This window comes from Culex pipiens, chromosome 1 (genome assembly GCF_016801865.2).
Source record: "Culex pipiens pallens isolate TS chromosome 1, TS_CPP_V2, whole genome shotgun sequence".
Taxonomy (NCBI): domain Eukaryota; kingdom Metazoa; phylum Arthropoda; class Insecta; order Diptera; family Culicidae; genus Culex; species Culex pipiens.
This window is the reverse complement of record NC_068937.1, coordinates 62,011,849-62,034,408: the sequence shown is the minus strand read 5'-3', so window position 1 is coordinate 62,034,408 and position 22,560 is coordinate 62,011,849. Positions and strand designations below refer to the sequence as shown.

The window sequence follows — 22,560 nt, the reverse complement described above, 5'->3', positions numbered from 1 at the left end:
TCAGTGACTTGCTCATGGGTGTTTTGAAAGATTTTCATAAAAAAAATTATCAAATTTTCCTACAACAGATGATTTTTTTACAGAACTGTGAAATTTTCTGTATTTTACGTAGTTTTGGTGAAATTTTGTAGTATTCAGGAAGAAACACACTCAGAATGATTCGGAAACTTATAATTTGGATCATTTGAAACATTTTCATAAAATAAATCAATGATTTTATCATGAAGCAAATAAAGTTCTAAAGGAAAGTATCAAATTTTCTGTATTTTACGTAGTTTTGGTAAAATTTTGTAGTACTCAGTAAGAATCACACTCAGAATAATTCGGAAACTTGTAATTTAGATTATTTGAAACATTTTCATAAAATAAATCAATGATTTTATCATGAAGCAAATAAAATTCTAAAGGAAAGTATCAAATTTTCTGTATTTTACGTAGTTTTGGTAAAATTTTGTATTATTCAGGAAGAATCACACTCAGAATAATTCGGAAACTTGTAATTAAGATCATTTGAAACATTTTCATAAAATAAATCAATGATTTTATCATGAAGCAAATAAAGTTCTAAAGGAAAGTATCAAATTTTCTGTATTTTACGTAGTTTTGGTAAAATTTTGTAGTACTCAGTAAGAATCACACTCAGAATAATTCGGAAACTTGTAATTTAGATCATTTGAAACATTTTCATAAAATAAATCAATGATTTTATCATGAAGCAAATAAAGTTCTAAAGGAAAGTATAAAATTTTCTGTATTTTACGTAGTTTTGGTAGAATTTTTTAGTGTTCAGGAAGAATCACACTCAGAATAATTCGGAAACTTGTAATTAAGATCATTTGAAACATTTTCATAAAATAAATCAATGATTTTATCATGAAGCAAATAAAGTTCTAAAGGAAAGTATCAAATTTTCTGTATTTTACGTAGTTTTGGTAAAATTTTGTAGTACTCAGTAAGAATCACACTCAGAATAATTCGGAAACTTGTAATTTAGATTATTTGAAACATTTTCATAAAATAAATCAATGATTTTATCATGAAGCAAATAAAATTCTAAAGGAAAGTATCAAATTTTCTGTATTTTACGTAGTTTTGGTAAAATTTTGTATTATTCAGGAAGAATCACACTCAGAATAATTCGGAAACTTGTAATTAAGATCATTTGAAACATTTTCATAAAATAAATCAATGATTTTATCATGAAGCAAATAAAGTTCTAAAGGAAAGTATCAAATTTACTGTATTTTACGTAGTTTTGGTAAAATTTTGTAGTACTCAGTAAGAATCACACTCAGAATAATTCGGAAACTTGTAATTTAGATCATTTGAAACATTTTCATAAAATAAATCAATGATTTTATCATGAAGCAAATAAAGTTCTAAAGGAAAGTATCAAATTTTCTGTATTTTACGTAGTTTTGGTAAAATTTTGTAGTACTCAGTAAGAATCACACTCAGAATAATTCGGAAACTTGTAATTTAGATCATTTGAAACATTTTCATAAAATAAATCAATGATTTTATCATGAAGCAAATAAAGTTCTAAAGGAAAGTATCAAATTTTCTGTATTTTACGTAGTTTTGGTAAAATTTTGTAGTACTCAGTAAGAATCACACTCAGAATAATTCGGAAACTTGTAATTTAGATTATTTGAAACATTTTCATAAAATAAATCAATGATTTTATCATGAAGCAAATAAAATTCTAAAGGAAAGTATCAAATTTTCTGTATTTTACGTAGTTTTGGTAAAATTTTGTATTATTCAGGAAGAATCACACTCAGAATAATTCGGAAACTTGTAATTAAGATCATTTGAAACATTTTCATAAAATAAATCAATGATTTTATCATGAAGCAAATAAAGTTCTAAAGGAAAGTATCAAATTATCTGTATTTTACGTAGTTTTGGTAAAATTTTGTAGTACTCAGTAAGAATCACACTCAGAATAATTCGGAAACTTGTAATTTAGATCATTTGAAACATTTTCATAAAATAAATCAATGATTTTATCATGAAGCAAATAAAGTTCTAAAGGAATGTATCAAATTTTCTGTATTTTACGTAGTTTTGGTAAAATTTTTTAGTACTAAGTAAGAATCACACTCAGAATAATTCGGAAACTTGTAATTAAGATCATTTGAAACATTTTCATAAAATAAATCAATGATTTTATCATGAAGCAAATAAAGTTCTAAAGGAAAGTATCAAATTTTCTGTATTTTACGTAGTTTTGGTAAAATTTTGTAGTACTCAGTAAGAATCACACTCAGAATAATTCGGAAACTTGTAATTTAGATTATTTGAAACATTTTCATAAAATAAATCAATGATTTTATCATGAAGCAAATAAAGTTCTAAAGGAATTTATCAAATTTTCTGTATTTTACGTAGTTTTGGTAAAATTTTTTAGTATTCAGGAAAAAACACACTCAGAATGATTCTGAAACATATAATTTAGATCATTTGAAACATTTTCATAAAAAAATCAATGATTTTACTATAAAGTTCTAGTCATAAAATGAGGCATTTTTATTTTTTCTGTAGTTTTACGTAGTTTTGTGAATTTTTTTGTGAAAATAATGGAAATTTGAGAAGCTCATCATAATCCTGAGATCATAACGGAAATTTTGATATATAATTTTATGGGTTTTGCTAACATTTTAGCAAAGTTATTGTGTTTTTGCAGCGTAGCAAAAATGTTCCCGCTTGAGTCGCTTTTCGGAAATACACGCGGAAAAAAAGTTGCTCCGACTAATTTAGTCGTAGTTATTAGAGGATTGATCAAATCGAGATCTGCAAAGTTCTAGGCTCATCTGGAGATCCGTACAAATCTCTGGAAAAAGGAATCATCCAGATTGGTTGAGTTTTGGCTGAGAACCAGCGAGTTGAAGTTAGCGTTCCAACTTTTTTTCCGCCTTGGACGGAGGAGTGTTAAAGTAATTTTGTCCTTAAAATTAACATGAGTGTAACCTATTTGATTCAAAATATTACTACTTATTACATTGACACTAGCACCTGTATCAAGTAAATAGTAAATAGAATGAAATGGATTTTGTTTAGATGAAATTCTTAATCTAAATTGAAGATAAGGAGTTAAAATTATTCTTAGTACTTCATGAGGAGGATTGTAGAATTCTCTCTGAGAAGTCAAACTAAAATTATTACGAAAAATATTGTTACGATTTCTATAATACCTAGGAGCACGATAATTGTAGCGTCTGTTATATTGATTCGCATTTTGTCGGGTGTTTCGGACGCCAAAATGATCGAAAACCCCATCATTCAGTTTTTTCGCTGTGTATAAAATTGTTTAAAATTATTCCTGAATCGGTTTTGATGATATCTTTTGTTTGAGTAGTTATATTGATTTTGATAGTTATTCAATCGATTTTGATGGGTTGAAAAGTTACGATTATCATTCACGTCTTGCTTTTGATTTGAAAATTCATTTTTAATGTTTTGTGAATTTAATCTTTGTTTGTCCTTGTACAAATTTTCAAATTCCTCATTACTAATTCTTTTTTCTTCTAGAATACTCAAAAAATCTCTAAAGTTTTGTATTGTTAAATTTCTTGCAGTTTGTTGCAAATAAGTATTCTTCAGTCCCGCAATAAAATGAATTCTTAGATTTTCCATTGCAAAGCTATCAACATTTTTATCGATTTCTAAATCGAATAAAATTTCTAGTGCCCTGTTCTTGTATGCTTTAAAAGTTTCATGTTCGTACTGCGAAAGAGTATCGATCCGTTTGAAAATATTTAAAGAAGACTTTTTATCACCAAATTCATGTAACAAATTCTTTTCAATTTCTTCCCAAGTAAGTTTTAAAATAGTTTTAGTAAATGGTTTAGCTTTACCTTTTAATTTCAGTTGTATTACATTAATCAATGGTGTAAGAGAAACGCCTTTTGGAATTTTATTGTAAAAATAATTAATTTGATCAAGGAAAGAATTTAAATCTTCTGATTTACCATAAAAATCTGGAATACACTTAAGCGCAGAATCCATTGGAAACTCGGTATCCTCCATCACATTCAATTTTAAATCTATCAAACGCTCTTCTTGATTTAGTTTACTTGCAAAACATTCAAGAGTTAACTGAAATGATTTGACAGTTTCATTAAAATTGTTCACAATCTTGTCATATTCTTTGGGAATTGAAATCTCTCGTAACTCAATCAATTTATCTTTGTAAGAATTGACTGTCACTTTTGCTTCTTTCATTTTTAAAACAATGTCTTCCTGTTCATTAGGAAAATTATTGGAAAGAAAATTCATTTCCTTAGCAAAATAATCATCTAGTTTCTTTAAATTATCCATGTTGAAAGAATTTAACAATTTCCCTTTTCAAAATAACATTTAATAAAAAAAAAATGCCCATGAACAAAATTATCCACTTCAATTTAATTACAAAAATAGTAAAATATTACAACTTACCCATTTTTCTTTGCTGGTTTTCTGAATGTTCTCCATGGCTGGCGGTTCGATGAAAAATATTTCGATAATCGTGATTTTAAAGCTTCAATCGTCACAAAACTGAAGTTGCTTTCCATGGGTTTGGCTGGCGGATTGTCACATTTTTTTAATCATAATGGCTGGCGTTTGAACTGCCATCTTCACTCTTCACTAAATGTTTCCTTTGGCATTGGCTAGCGGTTCGACACTGGTTTTTTCACTAGTCAGCAAAAGCGTTCCTGTTTAATTTTCTTTAAACTTTTCTGCTGTCACCACTTTGTGTAAGCTTGTTTAAGCTTAGTCTCTAATATCAGTGGGATTTCTTTCATTTTTATTCCTTTTGCACAGAACGACACCATTTAACTTTAACTCCAAAATATGTATTCTTAGATTTTCCTTAAGCTTATGGCAACATTTCACTATGCTTCTAAAATATGCCCCGTGGCATTTTGATTGAATCTGTGCATCGTAGCACTTACACCGAATAATCAACTCCAACTCCCAACTGCAACTCTCAACTCCCACTCTTAACTCTTTCCTAATTTCAACTACCCTGATTCTAAATCTAACTTAGGTTTTTATACTCCGAAGCGTTTTTAATCAAGACGCATGCGCAATATTCATCTCTACGGGAGTAGCTCAGCCACGTGCGTTTTGACTACACCGCGTTGATCTTGAAATCTTTCTGCTCGAAAATTCTCAGCAGGGATCCTGGCAGAGTTCATGACCCTTCTGTTTTCGCTTTATGCTTTTCCTTCCATCTTCCTACTTTGTTTATTTATATCTTAACCTACGTGCTCCTAGAAATATAACACTTGACTCGTGTCAACATGTGTTAATGAGTGCATCTGAAGATGTTGCACTTCGTCTGATTGTAAAGACCAATGTACTTCTGACAAATTCTTCCCTGTTGGTCGAACTAAAAATCTAAATTTATATTCTGATTAACTGAGGGTCGCTACAGCGGTTTCAAAAACACCCAAAAAGCAAAAACTGGAAATTTGATTTTTTAGACCTTTTCAAAAAAAAACTCCAGAATTGATTTTGTAAAGAAAGCATCAATCACTGAGATGATTCGAAAATGTTTTTGAAAACATGGTTAAAAAATTTCCTAGAATAAAACAAATCATTATATTTGGACACTTTTGATCCATGCTTTGATTAATGTTTAAATGGGAATTAAAATTGATATTTTTTTGATAGAATAATTAAATGAATTAGTTGTAAAAAATAATTGTTTAAAATGGAATGCAAGTTAAAATGACAACAAAATGCTTTTTCTTTGTCGTTTTTTATTGTGTAATTTCATTTATTTTATTTTGAGGAGAAAAATTAACAAAAGTACAAACTTTCTTACATAAAAGCCTCTCTTCTACTATTTAGTAACTGTTGTTTATAAAGAACAAAGTTCCTTGTATCAATCAATGTGCGTTCTTCGTTAGACTGTTGGTGTTGTTGTTTTGTTGTATATCCTCCTCTACGCCTACGCAATGTCCTCGTAAACGGTCGTAGTCCATCGTTAAGCATAAATCAATAATCCAGTGTTAAGCAGTTTGAGTCGTGATATAACCTTAGTTTAGTTAGTCACCATCACAGTTTGCATGATCCATACGCACCCACGCAACCATTATTAGGTACAGTCATCCCACATACTTGGAACACTTTTGTGGTAATTTGTCAATAGGATGCAAAATTTGACTTTTCATGCAACCCCTTAATTTCAAGACTATTTCATCAAATGCAGCAAAACATTGCCTTTAAATTTCATGTTCCAAAGTTGTCGAACACTTAATCTTAGCGGATAAATTCACCAAGAAAGATATCATACAATTCATAAAAGCATAACACAGCTTGGGTATCGTTTGTTTCAATGCTTGAAGTCATTAACTGCCCATAATTGAAAATTCGGCTATTATGCCAAATCAAGTATTCCGAGAAAAACGCGTTTTAGTATTTGTCACTAAATCTCCGTCAAGGCAATTTCCCTTAAGAGTGGCATATTAGCCGTTTGGTTTTTCACATCGGCAGCCAAATCTAAACACTATTTCAGTGAAATTCAAGTTTCAGAATATGCTTTGGAACTTCCTCTACCACCTAGTGCTAATAGCTCGTTTTTGCCAAGAGTGGATAATAGCCGTTTTTTCAATGGTGGGCAGTTAATTAATGAATACAGAATATTTTGTAAAAAATGTGCACTCCTAGAGAGAACAAAAGTTTGTTTATCTGTAAGAAAAAAAAGTGTTCCGAATTTGTGGATTTCAAGAATCAATGGTTTTCTTCACAGACTTGATAATAAAAGTTAACATTTTATTCGGCTGATACATCATTTGAAAAATCGCAAGAAAAGCGTTCAAATGAAGGTAAAAGCGAATCATTATGTTCAATTATCGATTTTCTTTGATTTTTTGAACATTGGTTTCAATAAGAGGGATGACTGTATCTCTCTCTCTCTCTCTGTTGCGTGACATTGGCGCCTAACCCTTAAACAGGTGTCTTCTTCATGGGTGTGTGTTTTGTTGCGTGTTTTACTCACTTATTTTATGCTCACAACCCCGACTAAGCCAGATCTATTTCGTTTCAGCATAAACACATGCCGATTACACGGCAGTCCAACGCATCATCCTCATCACCACCACAGCGGTGGCGGCAGCCATTATCACCATCATCTGATGGATGACTTAGCACTGCCCTACCAGGATCACAACCATCACAATTCGCCGATGTCGCCGATAAATCTGAATCTGCTGTCATCGGTCAGCACGGCAGTGCCCAATCCGCACCAGACGGTGCCGTCCGGTGGAGGTGGCCTGTCGAGTGCCGGCGCGGCTCTGCTTGATCCCCATAGCGCCTTCCAGACGAACCTGGCGGGTGGACTCCTCGGAGTAGGAGCCGGCAAAACTAGCACCAATGTGATAATTAACACTGCAACTAACACTACTACTAGGAGTAATCTAAGCTGTTGTAATAATCTTTTCCTCAACGATGGACGAACCGGCGGTTTAGATAGTAGTAGCGCTCAATTAACAAACAATAACATCCTGGGCATTGACGCGTCGACGGCCGTGCCAAGTGTGCCGATCATCAACACGACGGTGGACAGTGGCCTCGGTGGAAGTGGCGGCGGCACCACCGACGGTGGCAGCAAGGATAAATCGTCGGTGGGCGCGCGGAATCGATGGCTCACGTGCCCCGAGCTGCACAAAGCGATGGACGGAGTCACGTACATCGCGGACCACACGCGGAAGGAGGAGGAAAGCACAAGGGTAAGTGTCGATGCAGTGCAGTACCGCTCACCACGTGCTGTTGCTGCATTACTAGCACGTTGTTGTCGTGCTCCAAAATGGTTATTGCACAACTTGGTAGTGCAGCAGAGTAATCTGGTTTTACATGGCAAACTAGAGAACAATAAATATTTAAATTTATGAAAACATGGTCCAATTTTTATCCATTGGAAGACTTCTCAAACTTTTTTTTTTATTGTAGCTTATTGTTGCGTCCTCGAAATGCTTTGAACTGAAAAACAATCAAATTATATTTTGTTCTGGAGAAAAATGTCGTTAGTGTCCAGAACCAGATTTCAAAATCAACCTGAAGATTTCTCGGTTGGTTTAAGGGTTTATGCAGATTTTCCGCAGAGTCTAGCTAATTGGCTGGGCAAATATCAAATATCTGCAAACATCTGATTTGGCGTTTTTATCAAAACAATACGTCCACTATACCTATACGCTTTTCTACACATAATTTGACTTGTAATCTGATTACAGATACTTAAGGCTAGTGATTTTTAGTGATTTCGCGGAAGCCACGATTTACGTGAACATTACTATGTGCCATGAAATTTGATCAATCTCGTGAAAAGCCGTGAAACTCGGATTACGCAAAGACAATTTATGACAACACCCGGAATTCCATTTTCCGAAATGGGCGCTATCCGGAATATTTTTCATTCTTATATTATATTTTTTTTTGAAATTAAATATGTCTTTATTGAACTTTCTTATAGTAATTACATTTCATTTACATTCTAAGTGGTATGGCTAAATGCTCATCATGTTTGTTATATTTTTCGTTTTATTATTAACTCGTCATCTTGAACTTGATCGAGGTCACGTTCAACTTAAGAGTTTTGAGCTCTTCTTTCAGCACACTCACATCCATGTCGTACAGGCCTCGGAGGACCTGTTTCATAGGGCGTTTACCTGGATCGTCATGGCTGTAGTATTCAATCTTGGTGTTGCCCAGGAAATCCTGAAAATAGTTGTAATCCTTTCTGGTAGGTAGCAGAATTTTGAGTCCATCAGCACACAAGCGAATGGAAGCTCGTAAAGCACCAGATTTGATAAACCCGGTCAGCCACTTTCGCACCGGATCCGATGACGATGTTTTCACAAAAATGGGAGGCACCTTTTCCCGTCGTTCAAATTCTTCTTTCTCGCTCACGTCTACAGGGAGGGTAGCGAACTGGTTTCCAGACGAATTTTGAGCGTCCTTGCTCAAACTGCCTGGCTTTGCAGGTAGCGCTTCGGCATTCTTTAGCTTCTTCAAATCTGCCGATCCTGCTGGTGAGGACCGCCTCGTTTTCTTGCCGTGAGCCATTTTTTCACTTTTTAAGCACTTTTCAGGAGCTAATATCCAGGAGTATCTGACTGAATGGTGGTCCACAAAGGAATCCCGACTTGGTGTTACTAAACTGGAAGTAGGAATACTTGTACAGAGAACGAGTTGTGGCGCTATAAACATGATAAATAGTGACCAGGGCATTCGTGGAAATACATTGTCCCATCTCAGAGGGTCCCGGAGTACCAAAACATCTTAGCAACGAAAAAACCATTTCGGAGCGTATGGTGGTGTGTCCCCACGCTTCTTCCTCCCCTGTAGATTCAGAATTGCCCGAGCAGGAGTAAATAACACGGGAATACCAAATGTTTGTATTACTTGAGAAAATAACAGATACCAAAGTGTGGTTGCCCAGTAATAGAAAGTAAAATACCATGAATTCATAACAAAATCTTGTATGTGGAAGACCAAAACAATACCACAACATGTTATTCCAAGTGTAAAATAATACCACAAAATAAAACCATTTCAATACCAAGTTGAGGTCTTCTGGATTTTGAACATTGATTGAATACCAAAACTTGGTATTGCTATAATTTTATTTTTCGGTATTTCCGCGCCCTTGAAATAACTGATTTTGGTATTCCTGAGGTTATCCACATACATGATTTTGGTTTAATTTCATGGTACTTTACAAACTATTACTGGGCAACCAAGGGCACATTTTGGTCGCTGGTATTTGCACAAGTCATATCAAAATTTGGTATTTTGATGCTATTTTTAGTGCAGCAGTTGCAGTTAGTGAAAAAACGAAAATGATCCGCATGCAACAGAAAAATTTACTCACTTGATAATTCTATGTTGTTCTATGTATGTTGTATCACTAATATTCTTCGCCACATCGAATAGATTTGTCATTGATGAACAGCTTTAATGCTTGAATTTCTTGAAGCTTCTAAAAAATAACAAGATTGAAAAATAAATGATATTAAAATGAAACTGTATTCAAGTTCACCAAAAAATTCAATAATACTATCAGTTGTTTCGTTAATCAAAGTATTTGGATATCCTGACTTAGAGAAATTTCAACGATTTTACAAATTTTCTTGATTATATACAAAAAAATCAAAAACAGCTTTAACATTTGTGGTTTTCAAATCATTTTAGCGCAAAATTAATTAGCTTGTCAAAATTGGTCAAAATTCTCCATAGTTTTAGAAGAAGTTGATAAAACTCTGTAATACCAAAATAATACCAAAATGTGGTATCCGATCATTGACAAATTCTGCTGTTGCATAATCCTCAAGACAAATTTTGAAGGGTCCAGGAATATCAAAATTTGGTATTGATACCAGAGAAAGGTATTATTACACATTTCCCTGGTTATTTACCCATGCTCGGGTGTATTGTTCGTGCTCAAACCACATCAACGAATCAGGTCTCTGAGATACAACTTTACGCAGTAGGCCTGGCCGCTTTAACACTTGTAATGTTTTAATGCATTATAATGCAATGGAGCACTACAGATGTTAATAAATGACAAAAATAAAGCTAAAGCTAGGCGTAATCCAACCTCAGGCTTTCTCTAGGATCCCTTCGAAAGATTGGCTGTTCTAGGGTCTGATTAGATACGATTAGATGTGCGTGTTTTGTTGAAGAAAATTGATTTATCACACCAAATTAGGCTGATAGTTTTAAAAAGTCTTGTTATGCTGTGTTGAGAAGTATAGCAAAAACAAATTAAAGTTGTGCAATTCGAACACCCTTGTTTCCCAATTCTCTCCTCAACGAAATGAATTGATTGTCTGGTGGCACATTGAGAACAAAACCGTGCAAAGGCCACCCTTTTGACCCTCTGTGTGAACGATTGTCAACTCAATCTGTTTGGACACAGAGAGTGAACGCGTCTGTTTGCTCCAATGCGGCCGAATAAATGTGCCTTCTCATTCTTTGTAGCATTATGGTATTAATCACATCTATACCATCAACAAAACCACCCCGGAACGTTTCTAATCTGTATTTGCTCGAACGTTCCCAGTCGCCAGTCCCCTCTGCCACGTTGGGGAGAGATGAAAACGGGATAAAGCAGGGGGTGGAAACAGCATGACAAACCAGCAAATCCCAAATTCCCACAGCTGGGACGCTCGCTCCGGAAGGTTCCTCGAAACCAACCAACCAAACGATGACACGCCATTGGAGAGCCAAAATCTCTCCGGCAGGAGCCTAAAGCGAAGATGTTTTGCTACATCTCTAAGAAGGCAAGTGGTACAAACACTTTCGCGGAATCCGAGAGGAATGGCAGAAGAAGGTCGGAAGGATGCTACCGGAGCAGCTCCAGGTCGGTCTGCGTGTCGACGGATAAAAGGATGCATAAAATTACTCCGACACTTGAAAACCTCTTATCCGAAGTTAGTTTAAATGATAAGTGTCTTGTTTACGATGTTTTCGGCTAGAGAAGTCGCTTAGATTGCTCGTTAGCAAAACGTGGTGGGAGCGCAGGTTGGGAAGACTAAGATCTCCGGTTTCGTATGGGATGATGCTTCTTGCTTTTTCGTACGTGTAGCCATATAGTACGGGGATAAATTGTTTTTCTCCCCGAAGAGCGACAGAAAGTTTGTTGTTGTTCATTAGACTGATTCTCGGCCGTGGCCGGGTCCGGATGGGGACCAATTTTATGGGTAAATAATTTTCATGTCATTATTTCTACAGGTCCACTCGGGGGAGTTACGGACAACGACGATACAGACCACTAGGTGCCACCCGATGATGAAGAGCGACAAGATGTTTTCATCCTTCCTCTGGTGGTATTAGTGGGTGTGGGTCAGAGAAGATGATTGAGTAAAAAAGTTTGCACGCTAATAATGTTTCATTTATCCTGCGGCTATGACTATGCTCAATTGACGGGATGTTGAGCTAGGAAAAACTTTCGTATTTTATGACGAATGATGTTTTTATATAGACAGATCATTAATTTACTAAAGCTCGACCAGTGTAGTTGTCGTGATTGATACAGTTTGCTAAAGGGATAAAGCACTCCCGCAAATTCGTTACACAGCAAATAGTGATAGTAATCATTGTCCACGAATGATTTTTTTTTGTATAATACTTACTTATAGTACATAAGGAAATTCCAACTGAGGATAATTGAAACACTTCAAGCGCCTTCATTAGCTCTGATTTTGATTGATATTAAAACTATTTGTTGGTTTCGATAACAAACTAGGGTGATATATGCCACTCATTATAAAAACCGGTTCTCCGGTAAACCCGGATGGCTCCAATATCTACCACAATGTGACCATTATTACCGAAGAGCCATTTTAAATTTTTAGTGAATGGTGACGTTGACATTTTGCTTTTGTTTCAGTGCTGTTAAACGATTAAATTAACTACGTTTAACTACGTTTAACGGAATCGTTAAACGTTAACCTAAACGTGAACGCGAACGGAGCCTACGTTGATCTTAACTTTAACGTGAACGGAGCACGTTAATTAACGCGTTGATTAACGCGTTTTCCCCGACTTTGAGGGACTGTATCTTCCAAACGGTTACATCTAGCGGGTTACTTCCAGTTGCATTTTACGGGCATTAACTGTGACTATGAGTTCCCGGTGAGGTAATTTTTCCAAAGTGGCCACTAGTTCCGGCAACCCGGAACATCCGTCAAGCATGTTTTTTTTTTAAACTTTGGCATTCAATTGACATTTGAGCCAATGTTATGAAACGTTGTTTGTGTACTATAGGTATACTGACTACATTAGGTCAGTTCAGGGTATCTGTGGCCACTCCGGAACCGATTCCATGGTACCACGCAAATAGTTTCGATAATTGTGATATTCAAAAGTCGACCTGTTGCTTATCAAACTTCGTAAATATAAAATCATTAATCATCCTTTATCATGCCGGTGTTCTTTGACCCGATCGAACCACTCCGGAACCGCTTACTGGTTGCACCGGAGGAAGTGTTCTTAGTATGAAAAGCCCTTTCATGTGACATATCAAACTTCATGAACTTGAAAATTATAACCACTTAGATGAATGTAGATGCCTTATAATTCTTTATAAAGATTTATTTATTTTATTCAGGAAATATTGCCGATGCACTTTTGTATTGGTTCCGGTTGACCAGTCTTTAAACTCCAGAGCGCTTGCAGTTAGTAGGCTACAAGATGGTACGCAGTTGGAGTCCCATTGCACTGAATCCAAGTAGGCTCAGTAGCCATCTGAATTGGGTACTAAAGCCCTATGTGAATTTTTATGTACAACAGTAAAAAACACGATCAAAAACCATTTCTGATCACTTTTTTTCATTTTAATGCAAAAAAAAAATAATGACAAGACAACATTTTTTCGATGGATCAACTGTATCGCGCCGTCCACCCGATATTTTTCAAACACTGGAATTTCTTTTTTGATTTAGAGTGAAAAACGCGGGCACGATCATTTTTCTTAACTTTTTATTGAAAAGTTTAACGAGTTACAAAAAGTCAAACACCAAAACTGACACTAAACTACTGAACTGAGAACACTGGGATTACCGTGAATTAACTGAGAGCAAAATTTGAACTACATACTGTGACTAACTTAACACCGAACTGAACTCCGAACTGAACTACATACTGAATACTGAACTGCGCTGGCTGAACCCCGATCGAGATTTTCGATCGCCTTTTATAGTGTCCTCTTCGTTCATTTGAGGACTTTGAAGATCCCCATAATTCCTGGAATCTTTTGGGTTCGGATTTCTTGCCGAGACCTTCTGACCAATCAATTAGCGGGTGAGGTAATTATCCCCTCCATGTCCTAATTGATTGGTCAACGAGTCAAAACCCGAAGTGTCGCATATTGTCCTTCTTCTCCCTTTCTCTATCTCTCTCTCTCCCTCTGGCATAAGCAAGTGAATTAGATTCGTTCTCCTATCGGCTCACGCATGGGCCATCTGTTTTTGGCGCGTGTGAAAACCCGAACGCACAAACGACATCGCCTCAGCCGGCCCTTCGTTTGATCTTGAAAAGAGAACTGTGAAGTTATGCTAACTGGGCCAAGTTCCCCTGGGGGTAATTTGGCTGTAGACTAATTATGATTTGAGCGACTTCACGGTTCTCTTTAATTTCACCACTGGATGAAATCTCCTCATCATGGATCAAAGTCCAATCGCACATTATTGCGTCGGGGATTTCATCTAAGGTGAAAAAAAGATGTGGGTCGCTACACAACTATGGTCCCCTTGGAACGAGCTGTCAAGTAGGACCATTACCGTCAAGAAGGACCGCGAGGTTAATTTTTCAAAATTGATTTAAAAATCCATTTTAAATTCTTTGTGGCCGTACAAAGTGCCATTGTAGTCAGAAAAATAAGCTTTATCGCTGTAAACAATAATATCAGCAATCTAAGCTTTATTTTAGGACCCAATTGTACAGGTTTGACACTCTCGTCGGTTACCATGGAAACACAATCAGAGAGCCAGTAGTTGCTGTTAATTCTTCATGAGGCGTCGGCACTTTCTCTATGATGCAGGAGAAGAGGGAGGAGGGGGAAGCACTGTGACCTCCAGTGACTGATTCCGGAAGGATCAACCCTGATGACGTCAGTTTGGACTTTCAATTTCATGAAGTTTAATATGTCACATTAAAGGGCTTTTTTATACTCAGTACACTTCCTCCAGTGCAACCGGTAACCGGTTCCGGAGTGGTCCGATCGGGTCAAAGAACACCGGCATGATAAAGGATGATTAATGATTTTAAATTTACGAAGTTTGATGAGCAACAGGTCGACTTTTGAATATCACAATTATCGAAACTATTTGCGTGGTACCATGGAATCGGTTCCGGAGTGGCCACAGATACCCTGAACTGACCCAATGTAGTCAGTATACCTATAGTACACAAACAACGTTTCATAACATTGGCTCAAATGTCAATTGAATACCAAAGTTTAAAAAAAACATGCTTGACGGATGTTCCGGGTTGCCGGAACCAGTGGCCACTTTGGACAAATTACCTCACCAGGAACGCATAGTCACAGTTAATGCCCGTAAAATGCAACTGGAAGTAACCCGCTAGATGTTACCGTTTGGAAGATACAGTCCCTCAAAGTCGGGGATTAACGCGTTAATTAACGTGCTCCGTTCGCGTTCACGTTAATTTTAACGATTAATGGACGCGTTAACGTTAGTTAACGTTTAACAGCACTGTTTCGTTCGTTCTCATATGAACGAATGAGCGCAACGTAAGGCCACTCGCACATTCATTTGATTCTCACTACATTGGCACCTTCTACATAAATTTCGACCACTTTTCCAAAACTGCATTCTACAATATTTAAAAAGTATGCATTCATTCAAGAAAAGTCTTAAGAGACTTAATTTTATGTTTTTTGCCGCGTCACCCCTTCGCATGCATTAAAAGACTTTTCCCCCAGAACAACTTTAGTCAACTCTTTCAATGCAAGCGGTGGGGTAAAGCTGAAAATGCATAAACTTAAATTTTCAAGACCTCTAGAGTTTTTTTTAAAGTCCTATAATCGGGTTGATATTTGGACGTTAGGCTTATTTAACCCATACTTTTGAGCCCTGCAATGGAACTTTGTATTGCACACTTAAAATTTTTGATCACGGAGATATATTAATTCTTTTATTTTTATATTTCAAAACAGAACAATCGCCATATTAATCTACGAATATTTCCATTCGTTCTGTCCGCAGGTAAAGGAAGACTGGAAGTTTGTGGCGATGGTGCTGGATCGGCTATTTCTGTGGATCTTCACCATCGCGGTGGTGTTCGGAACGGCCGGCATCATCCTGCAGGCACCAACGCTGTACGATACCCGAGTACCAATCGATATCAAGATGTCGGAGATTGCGACGACCACTGCAAAACCGTACATTGCCAAACCGGTGTTATAATCAAGCACCCGTTACCCGCTACCTATATTCTTGGTGGTCGTCGTCGTCGTCGTCCTTGGCCCGGAGTTGTTACCGCGGTAAAGCGCTGCTTCTTGCTTTTGTTCTTCGGTTTTTTTCACTCCCGTGGAAGACAAGGCCAGAAGATTTAACACCCAGCGGGATCTACAACATCTATATCAGAGAGCCGAGTGGGACGGGAAGGACTAAATAAAAGATAGACTAGAGAAGAAGGAAAAAACTGGGGCCGTTCAACACGCGTGGACGGTGGAGGTTGTAGACAGAAGAAAGTTTATAAAGTATTTTTAATTCCTCTCAAGTGGTTTAACATTGAAGGAGCACAAAAAAAAGTTGAAGAACCAGCAGAGAATATAAAAAAGTGTGTCTTGTTTCCATTGTTTATTGAGAGGACTGAACTGTTTAAAATTTTATTAACGTTTTAAACTTGCTGTAGAGATTTTCGAGCGTCAAATTGAGGTTATCTAGGAGAACAACAGTTTTTCTTTTTGTAATTGCCCTCAAGAGTAAGCACACAACACCTAGAAAAAGTTATACCGTTGTAATTAGATGATTGTTGAAAAGAAATGTTACTATCGAGTTGGAAGCGTGAATGGATCTTTAGTATGTGGTAAACCAGAGGACGGTGCATTTAATCAATTTACGTCACATGATAGGCGCGATGACGTGTAAGGATTAATATGTTCGTTAGGTTAGTTGAGATTTTGTTGTAGAATATGTGTATTTTCCGTTAGCAGGTTCAAAACCAACTGATGAAAAAAGTAATGTTTTCAAATTAACAAAATGTTCACTGCCAGATCCTACAGGTTTTGCGTTCAATTCACTTAACAAAACACGGTGATATTAGTTAAAATTTCACAAAAAAAAATCAAATCAATCTCGTATTCCTAACGTAGCTACCTATTTAACTGTCGAGAAAACTTCTTTCCCTTCGTTGCGATTCGCCATCAGTTTCGTGTTCTTTCCTTCACGCTTCAGAAGTCACAACGAACACACTTCATACAAATTAATCAACTTGAATGTTTATAAAGCGCACACCCGTGGAGATTTAATCCATGTGCTCAAAAATCGAGATTATCCGTTTTTCAATGTGAAATCGACTAAGCAATTGTCTCGAATAATTATTAGGAACAACTTAAAACATCATTTGGACGGACTCAATAATACTGGATTGAGCTGGCACACCTTCATCATCATTCGTAAACCATACCCAACACGAACAACTCAGAATGCACAAATACTACCAACGAAGATATCATTCACTGGCAGAACATAACACAAATCTTAAATTCACTAACATGAATCAAATCTAGCTAAATGATAATAGTTCTATTGCTCTAAATACCTTAATCTTTCACAAGCTCGACACGTTTTTCCCCTCACCACACACTTTCACCTCCCAACCCACTCACTTTTCAAGGTGAATCGAACCAAAAACTAAATAGAATCACACTTAGCAAACTCACACAAATCAAACGTTTACTTGCTCACTAGAAGAGAGGAAAAGAACTCACCTGGAAATAGAAAATGTTCTCACACACTCACTTACTCACTTCTGCTCACATCTTTCACCTTGATAAACCAACCAACCACACAATGTATCACAAACATTCAACTAGGAAAAAATCAAATTACTAATAGACACACACACAAACAAAACAAAACAAAACAAAACGCTGAAAGAAGGAGAAACAAGAAGAAGGGATAGCGCATGATTTTTATAGTCAGTGAAAGAAAGCGAACAGCTAAAGTAATAGCAACTAACGACAAAAATTGAAATAAAAGGTTAACTTAAAACGGAAACAAAACACTATTTAATATTTTATTTTTTAAACAAACAAAACAACAGAGTACTATGATAAAAAAGTAAAAAAGGGAAGAAAATACGTTTATATACATAGCTAAACAAATAAAAGAAAAGTATAGAGCAGATCGATTTAGAGACAGAGAGATAAAAAAGCAAACACACTCACACACATACATACATAGAGCAGTAACGAACAAAACAAAAGAGAGAAAGAAAAAAAAGATGTATGCAAAAAAACGTACTACATATAAGGTAGATGAGATTTCTTTTAAGAAGATTTTTTGTACAATTTTACTCGAGTACGTGAGATCGATTTTGAGAAACTTAAACCAATTTAATAATGAAACGAATTCGAAGCTAAAACTAGTGTCACGTGATAGCGAAACAACAAACTAACAATAGGGCAGAGTGGTTTGTGCTATAGCTCTCGGCATCATCGTCATCATCACAACACAATCAAGTGATTCGCTGAGCATAAATCTAAGTCGTGAGTAAAAACGGAGCGGGCTCTCCGTCCTTACGCATTCCCACATATTTTTTTATGTTGTTCAGTTCCAGCAATTCAATCGTATTTAATTTGCTTTTTAGTTAAAACTTTTGCAAAAAAAACTACTTTTTATCAAAGTCAAACTCGACTGCTGTCACCTCAAGTCACGTGGTTTATGGATGGTTCTTGAGCTTTATTGAATTTTAGGTTGACATAGTATTTTAACAGAAAAAATTGACTGAAATCTTTGCAAAGAAGTATAGCAATATTGTTGGCAGGCTTACATTTACATGTGCCTTCAGCGATGCGAAGCGGACCATACGAGGCTGTTTTAGCCGTGTTTGGTAAAACAATATTTTTTCAATTGTTAGGTCTGTTATAAATAGTTTTAAAATAGCATCTAATTCCACCGTGTTGGCAGGTCAGAACTTTGACATTCAATTAAAGTTAATTAAAAGCGTTTTCAACTGAAATCGAGTGATAAATAGCTCAATAAGAAGTGAGCAAGCAAGTTTCTATCAAAAGTTTTGCAAAATTAGTTGTTTAAATAGTGAAAATCAGCACATTGGATGGAGTTAGGAGCGAGAGCTTTACCTGCCAAACATACGAGAATTTCCCATATTCAGAGTGCTACAAAAGAGTACATCCGTTAACTTTTTTTTTTTTTTTAAAGTTTACATTAATTTTGTACCAAGTTGAAATCCAGGGTTTTTTTTTAAAAAGATCTTATAAGCTGTTTCATATGTTTATAGAACTTTTTCAAATAAAGCTCAAGGATTGATGAAAACAACGAGAATTGTCTTGAGAATCTTGAAACCAAAAAACTTTTTCATTCTTTGGAACAAAAAAACAAACAAAATTCAAACGCCATGCATCTTTAAGAAACCAGTGCCATTTTTTGTTTCATTTTGTTTCTGGTTTTAAACTGTAACTGAATTATTTTCAACTTGATAATTTAAATTTCTATGAAAATCTCGATGTAATGGTATTAAAATATCGAAATCGATATATTTGAATGTTCAATGTCTGCATTTATTTTAAATTTCCTGAATTCGTAATTTTCAGATAGTTAATCACTTCTCAGATTGCCAATTTATTTGAAAGACTTTCCTCGTCAATATCAATAAGTAGATTTCAACAATGATCTTTCAAAAGTAAAAAAAAGTAGCCTTTAACAGCACCCAATGCCCAATTTCAAATGTAGTATTACTGAAAAAAAGAAACATTTCTGCGACAAAGGACAAACCACCACAGACTGTTCATGTGATGTGATGATGATTGATGAACCCAAAAGAGAGGTCAATGGAATGAACGTACGGGCAACAAACAAGAAACTTTGTGCGCCCTCAACCGAACAGTAATGCGAAGAGAACGAAGTAGGAGAGGAAAAAAATGGCGCACGGCCAGGTGCCGGACATGTTGCTACCATTCGTGTTTGTTCCGCGGTGCGCTCCATTTCCGGAGCAATGCGGTGTGTAAATGAGTAGAAAGGGGGTAAATGGAACAGAGATTGGTAGTGGAGAGCACTCCTTTCGCAACAGTCACTGTGCCAGAGGAGAAGTGAAAGAGCACAACACAACTCACAAAGATATTGTATGCGAGAGGAAAACGATAAGTGATTTTATTGTACATGAGACAAGATGGAAAGAAGAGCAACAAACAAGTGAAAAATAAATGAGTCTGTAAAGTAAAAAAATGATATTTTTCTCTGTTAAATGGAAAGATGTTTACGGTTGGGTACAGAAGGATTCTATTTAAATATTTGTTATTAATAACATCGTTGGTATTCTGGTCTTGCGAGTTTAAAATTCCATCAGGATGCATGAATAATAATGCACTTTGTAAGAAAGCTCTAAGAAAGTGAAGTTGCTGCTGCTGAGATGAGATCTAGTTACCACCCTATTGATTTAGAAGTTCCTGTTTGAATAATAATCAACATGCTTCAATTGCTGCTGCACACGTGTCTTGCTTGAAGGGGACCGTTATACTACTGCATGAGGAAGGATGTTAACTGAAGTAATGAAGGATAAACCAAACTGCTATTCTGTTAAGCATTTAATGATATTTACACTAGAGGTGCATGACAAAATGTGCAGTAAATCTCCTAGTTCTGTCCTAATCTATGTTGTAACTAAAATCTAGCTAAAACATTACCCGATTGACTTATGGGTTTTTTTCTGCTAATGTTTCTCGCTAAAACCAATTAACTCATTAAGTCAAGTCAACCAGACAATGCCTCAACTTTATGCAGCGCAAAAATTCTGAAAACTGCAGATGCAACGCAAACCTTAAACAATCAATCAACATTAAACGCTAAATAGGAATCATTTTTAACAATGCTTCTATAGAAACATTACGTTGCACGTCCCTCTCTCATTTTTTCACACACTACAAATGGGTAACGACAATGTCCTCCTCCAGTTCGTCCTTTTCGTCATCCTCCTCGGCTTCCTTGCGCTCTGCCTCGGTTTGCTGCTGCTTGGGCGTTTCGTCCAGCTTCTTCAACCGTCGCTCCTAGAAAGAGTTGTTTTTTATGAGTGAGTAAGTAATTTGATAAATCCAATTTTCGGGTAAACAAAATAATAGCTAACAATGCGGTAGAGATAAGTCCCAATTTCCACATCATCAGGTTTTCCAAATATGCGGATCAGTAGCCAATTCTACATATTTTCAAATAATTTCTCGAAATTATCAAAATAATAGATATTTTTAACGTAATCCACAGTGGTCCAGATCAAACAATATTAAGTGAAAAATTGATTTTCCGAAAAATGGTTCCGCCCTGGAGCTTCTATCTAAGCAACTTTGCCCAAAACACCAAAACTTTATCTTGTAATACATGCTTTCTACGCTTGTGTGGATCAATCGGACCGCACACTGGACTCACAATCCAGAGGTCGCCGGTTCGAATCCCGAGGCGGCGCAAAAGATTCTAAGTGTATATATAGTTATCCGGTGTCCTCTCCCCGTGCCATACCTTCACACTTAGCAGACCCGGAAGGCGTAGTCTTGTTGCAAAAAGAACGATACACGCCTATTGATCCGTTGACGAAAGTGTTAACGTCAATTCTATTTTTTATGTTGCCAAAACCGGGAGATCTTAAATAGTGTGTTTTGAAGAATATATATTGCTTATATGTGTGTGAGAAACATCAATAAACATCGTTAACCCTGCATAATGACGGGTGAGTTTTATTTATGTGAATATTCGAACAAAACAGATGATTTTTTGATTTCCAAAAAAATAAATTGATTTGCGATAAAACATATTATTTGCATTAAAAATAACTATGCTTTGAGCAAAACTAATTAACTTATGTTTTGAAAATATTACGAGACCAAAAACATCAAATTAATTTGGATGTTGCCAAAAACGGGATGGCCCTGTATTTCAAGCGTAAGTTTTCAAAATATTAATTAAAAAAAAAATTCCTGTTCCTGAGAGAAACATCCGTGAAGAGTATCAGGGCCGGCATTTACAAAGCATTCCATAGGTTGTCTTCCTAAGGTAGACACATAAGGTGCAGTTTGTGACGATACACTACCTTTCCTTTACTAAGAAATCGAATCCAGAAGGGGTAAGATCACCAGTTGTGTTGGTTTGAGCCGGGATTTGAACCCCGATCTACCGCTTATGAAGCGGAAGTGTTACCACTTGGCTGCGTAGCTCGATCAAATATTAATCTGCAAATTACTTGATATTTCAAGTAAAAAGATGGTATTAAAAAACTAAGCGTTATGAAATCGAAGTCGCTTAATCTTCACCAGCCAAAGTAGCTGTAAGAATTGTAGATGTAGAAGTAGGAGTAGATGTCGGTTGCGGTGGATTTTTTTTTAGAGCTGTAGTCGGATTATCCAAATCTTCAGAAGCCGGAGTCGCTGAATTTTCAAAAGCCGAGGTCGAAGTTGCTGCACAAGCTCTAATTCTGAGGATAAGTTGAGTATTTAGGCCTCTTTTAAATGTGTCCATACTTTTGTGTGTACAAAGTACACTCAAGCAACTGCTGGTGAGTTATGCTTCCCTCTTTTTTGAAAATTTGCAAAAACTTTTTTTTTTTGGCTTGTGTCTTGTTAAATTACAGTGGAAATTATACTAGATAGGAACATTCAAAGCATATAAGGTTACAATAACAATATTGTCAACGGATTATCTACAAATACAAATGGATTTAATTAAATTTTCGATTGTAAAAAGTACAACATACTCCCAATCATTTAAAAAAATAGCCTACTTAGGGTCGCTGATCTTAAAAGTATTCTTGACTTTACCAATTTTTAGGTTTTTTTTTTTGAAAATTTACTTCTCTCTGCCTTTTGAAAATCATGTTTTC

The 22,560-nt window shown here is 35.9% G+C and overlaps 2 protein-coding genes across 2 annotated transcripts in view; one reads left to right on the top strand and one right to left on the bottom strand.

Moving 5' to 3' along the window:
• The window catches only part of LOC120419876 (uncharacterized), a 47,848-nt gene extending 27,375 nt beyond the window's left edge, over positions 1–20,473 (top strand). The window contains exons 5-6 of the mRNA XM_039582737.2: positions 7,040–7,721; positions 15,720–20,473. Of these exons, the coding sequence (XP_039438671.2) occupies positions 7,040–7,721; positions 15,720–15,920 (883 nt within the window). The 3' untranslated portion in view covers positions 15,921–20,473. The remainder of the gene's footprint in view (positions 1–7,039; positions 7,722–15,719) is intronic.
• Positions 19,963–22,560, bottom strand: part of LOC120419877 (UNC93-like protein) — a 28,043-nt gene continuing 25,445 nt past the window's right edge. Inside the window, exon 9 of the mRNA XM_039582738.2 lies at positions 19,963–20,743. Within this exon, the coding sequence (XP_039438672.1) occupies positions 20,618–20,743 (126 nt within the window). The 3' untranslated portion in view covers positions 19,963–20,617. The remainder of the gene's footprint in view (positions 20,744–22,560) is intronic.